At 45.9% G+C, this 4,223-nt stretch overlaps 1 protein-coding gene across 1 annotated transcript; it reads right to left on the reverse strand.

Moving 5' to 3' along the window:
* Positions 1–3,362: 3,362 nt before the first annotated feature.
* LOC147458011 (major pollen allergen Ole e 10-like) lies at positions 3,363–3,991 on the reverse strand. Its single transcript, XM_086513386.1, has 3 exons — positions 3,901–3,991; positions 3,527–3,796; positions 3,363–3,400 (listed from the first exon to the last, which is right to left on the reverse strand). The coding sequence occupies exons 1-3, from the start codon at positions 3,989–3,991 to the stop codon at positions 3,363–3,365; spliced, it is 399 nt and encodes a 132-aa protein (XP_086369512.1).
* Positions 3,992–4,223: the final 232 nt, after the last annotated feature.

A 4,223-nucleotide genomic window follows, 5' to 3' on the forward strand; every position in this document is an offset into this window, starting at 1 on the left:
AGCTCTCATGTAAGTTATGTGGCTCTGGCAGGTAATATTTCATCCTACAAAGTCTACATCAAACTGGTGGTACGTCATAGAGGTAGCCCCTCGTAGTGCAAGGACATATGAAGGCTACCATGTGCCAATCACAACGGCATCAATGGAGGAGATCAGAGAAGATGCTCAATCAGAAGCCGCTACGGTGGTGCCAGACGAGAATCAAGATGCTACTACTCTATATGGGGTGCATGCAGAGGAGCTACAAAATGAAACAGAGGATATGTGTTTAAACGGAGAGCTCTATATAGATATAGGAAGTTATGCTGAGTTATGCGAGGATGAGAGAGAGATCTCTTAAAGCCACAAATATTGTATTTGAACAATTTTGCTCCGTGTTGTAAAAGCTCTGGCTCTCTAAGTACCTTCCATAGTGTATAACGCTCTTTTCTACTCGCGCTCACATCTTTTGATTGAAAATTCTGAGTTTTCGACTTGCCTCTTCTATCACTCAATTCATTGCGTCATTGTATTTATATGCGTCATTACGTCATTGTATTTAATGATCTTTGCATCATTGTCTACTCTATTCATTCAATATTAAGTTTAAATATTCGTCTGTTTAATGCAGGTATGGATGATGAGGAGTTTCTTTCTTCTTTGTCACCGCAGCGGAGACAGTGGTACGTGGAGCGTCATCGCTCTGGCGCATCATCGCGCGTTCCTACTCCATCCGCATCTCCCTCTCTTTCGGAGCATTCGGCGCGCTCCGAAGCTTCAGTGTCGACGAGACGATCTTCACACTCGTCTAGACACCGGCGCTCTAGTGGTGGCGGTGGCGGTTGTTGTGGGGATTCCGTCGCCGATGCCTCCACACCGCCTCGTGTTCGACGAGGCTCTTTACCCTCCCCTTCTTTGCCCGCCCCCACACCAGCTACAGCATCGCCATCTACACCAGGTTTTGGGCGGCTGACTGTTCCTAGCAGCTACACACCTCTACCTACTCCGCCAGGAGCCACCCCACTCGACACTCCTCGCTTCGGGGCCCAGACGCCGGTGGAGACACTTGACGTCCGTACCCCCATCGGCATGCCGCTAGAGACCCCTACCGAGACACCCACGTTCACGCGTCACCGGCCAGAGGGCTTGCCTTATTCCATCGACTTCAACAGCAGCATCATCATGGATGATGACGGCAACAAGGTGATCTCGCGCATGCGTGGTCTTTGCTCTCAGCTGTTTAGATACTACATACTAAACAAATGGAGTGAAGTACCAAGTGATTTAAAAGCCAGAGTCATCAGTATACTTCATGATGAGTTTCCCTTTCCAACACGGGATCAGCGCTTCAATGAAGACCCGATGAAGATTCGAATGCGCGAATACTGCAAACACAAGCGTTCCGAAGTGCAAAAAGCAATCAAGCGTGGGTGGAACAGGCCAGATTGGCTGGCCAAAGAAGATTGCTTGGAAGAATGCGAAGAAAGCAATGCGCGAGAATCCCGACAAGTGGAAGCAAGAAAAGGATGCAGCCAGAGCGCGAGTAGAGGCAGGAAGCTCGCACCACTTGGGGAACGGTGGATGGGCATCATTTGAGGCCGATTTTGTAAGTGTTTTCGCATTGCTCTTTATGTTCGATAGTTTAGGATTTATGAGTTTTTTAATTCTAACATAATGAAATCTTTGTATGTTTTGACAGTGGTCGATGACAGGACGTGATCCCACACCGTACGAGCGCGAGTACGCAGGCAGGAAGGGCTTAAACGCCCTGATGGACATTCTCAGTTCTCGCGGCGGCATGGTTAGTATTAGGGTTTACTCTTTTCTATTTTTTGTATTGTTTTATAAATGTCGTTATATGTTTATACTTACTGAAAGCTGTCTTATTGTCTTTTATTGCATAATCCGACAGATACGCCGCTTGGACGCGATGAGACGTCTGACTACACGACGTCAGTTTAGTCGTAGCTAGATAGCATTAGTTTAGGGTTTCTCATAGCTTATGTATCATGAGACGGATTTTATACGTCTTTTTGAACCATGTATATTATTACATTTGTCACCGGAGTTCATTTTGCCAATCAATTCTTTATGCCTATGATGTTGTACAATTGTCATTATTACATTTGCCAATCAATTCATTTTGCCTATGATGTGTACAATTGTCAATTTTACGCTTGTCAATTTTGCAAACAATGCGTCTTGTGGGTGACTATTTTGGGTCTATTATCTACCCTTGCACTTTTTTAAAAAAGTGAATCAAGTACAACATGGTTGATGGGTGGCAGGGCATTGAATGCCCTGTCACCAAAAAAAAATTCTCTCGGGCGTCGCTATAACCGTCGCTATAGACTTCTGTGTAGCGACGGTTATAGCGTCGCTATAACCGTCGCTATTTATGACTCTGTAGCGTCGCTATAGACTTCTGTGTAAACGTCGCTATGACCGTCGCTATGAGCGTTTCTATATAGCGACGCATATAGCGACGCACTCGTAGCGATGCTATTTGCGACGGTTTTAGCGATGCCGGGGGTTATAAAAACCCAGTGTATTTTCGTCGCTAACAGCGTCACAAGAGCACACAACCTCTTGTAGTGTGTGTCTTTAACCTTGAGATTCCATGCAACAAAGACACTACTCAGAGATTCAGAGACTGGGAGCTACCCAACTCCTCAGCTAACTGGTGGACTTCTCCTACTTGGGCATTTTACCAACTCCATCCAGAAACAACAATCCATACTAGATGTAACAGGATTTGGGGTTTAACTTATAGGAAACATTGGTGGTTGCAGAGGCTCAGTGACACTTGGAGTGCTCATTGTGCTTTTAAGCATAAAGTGTTTGTATGAATTTTCAATGGAGCTATCCCCATTGGAGTGTCATCAATTTGGTGGAATACTCTCTTGGATTACTGCATGCTATGTTGGCAGGTTAAACCAAATAAGTTCAAATAAGTTCAAGTTGCTCTTTGATTTAGTGAAGTAGGACCTTGGCCTTCATTTATGCCCTCTTTCATATGGCAAGCTAAGAATGCTTCACTGTTTGATAAATTTAGTGAGGTTATTCAATTTCCTTGGGGTATGTTTCTTTCATTGCTTAAAGCTTTGCAAGGACAATACTAACCACATTTGGATGCTCTGTAATCTGAAGTATACTATAAAAATGTAATATAAGAAAGAGCCTTCCCCGAGAGCGAGAGAGAGAGAGAGAGAGAGAGGGAGGGGGGGACTCAGCGACATGTGATTCAATATTGCGACACCGTCAGATTAACACTACATATAACGTTTGCCCCTGATGAATATTGGGCGGAAAATGATCAAGAGGAGGATGAAAACCGCAACTCGCTTAATCTCATGCATGGGAAGATCGCCTGGTGCACTAGATTACGGAAGGCTGGGATAGCGGCAGCCAGGGGACGTACCTGCAGTAAATCAAGCACAAGCAAGTTAATAATTAGAGCCAGCAGTACTTAATTAATCATGAGGAAGTCCGTAAACAAGCAAGCAAGGAGAAGAAGAGCTAGGGGCAAGTAGAATAATTAACGCACTGGGGTCGCTGGTTACGAGGGTGGCTTGTCCGCTGAAGTCGCAGGGCACGTCGCGGCCCCGGGAGTTGCGTCGCTGCCAGGAGGAGTTGATGACGTAGGAGGCGTGGGCGAAGGGCGTGTTGGGCTGGAAACAGGCGCCTCCCTCCACGATGGGCCCGCAGTCGTGCACGATGTCCTGCGATGCAGCCGCCCCTTCCTGGCACAGCCCCCGCACTACAATCTCGTTCAGCGCCTCGTCTGTCTGGCCTGCGCGCGCCACACACCATCTCTCTGCATAACATCATTATCATCATCACTACCCACGTCAACAATCTCTACGATACCTACTTTACAAGTTTACTTGCCAAACTCCTATATTCGGTTGTGCGTTATACCTGCTGCAGCGCCGGAGCCGCCCATATTCAACATTACTAGCACAGCCAGAATCGTCACAATGCCGGCCATTCTTCCTCTAGTTTGCGCCATTAGTCTTAGCGTTTTCTGCAGCGCCTACTGCAAGAGCTTATAACTTGCTAATTAGTTGATGTACTAAGTTTACTCCACCCAACTTCTGCTTATATTAGTTTATAGTTGGCTTCGACTTGCGCTCATGAACAATATTTCTGCTAATTAATTTGAAGCTCACTTTGATGCCATACCAAAATTAAAAGTCCTCAAAGTGAGGACATAGAATAGAGATGCAAAGATAAACTCTATT

This window comes from Adiantum capillus-veneris, chromosome 5 (genome assembly GCF_014529385.1).
Source record: "Adiantum capillus-veneris isolate H3 chromosome 5, ASM1452938v2, whole genome shotgun sequence".
In the NCBI taxonomy this organism is placed as follows: domain Eukaryota; kingdom Viridiplantae; phylum Streptophyta; class Polypodiopsida; order Polypodiales; family Pteridaceae; genus Adiantum; species Adiantum capillus-veneris.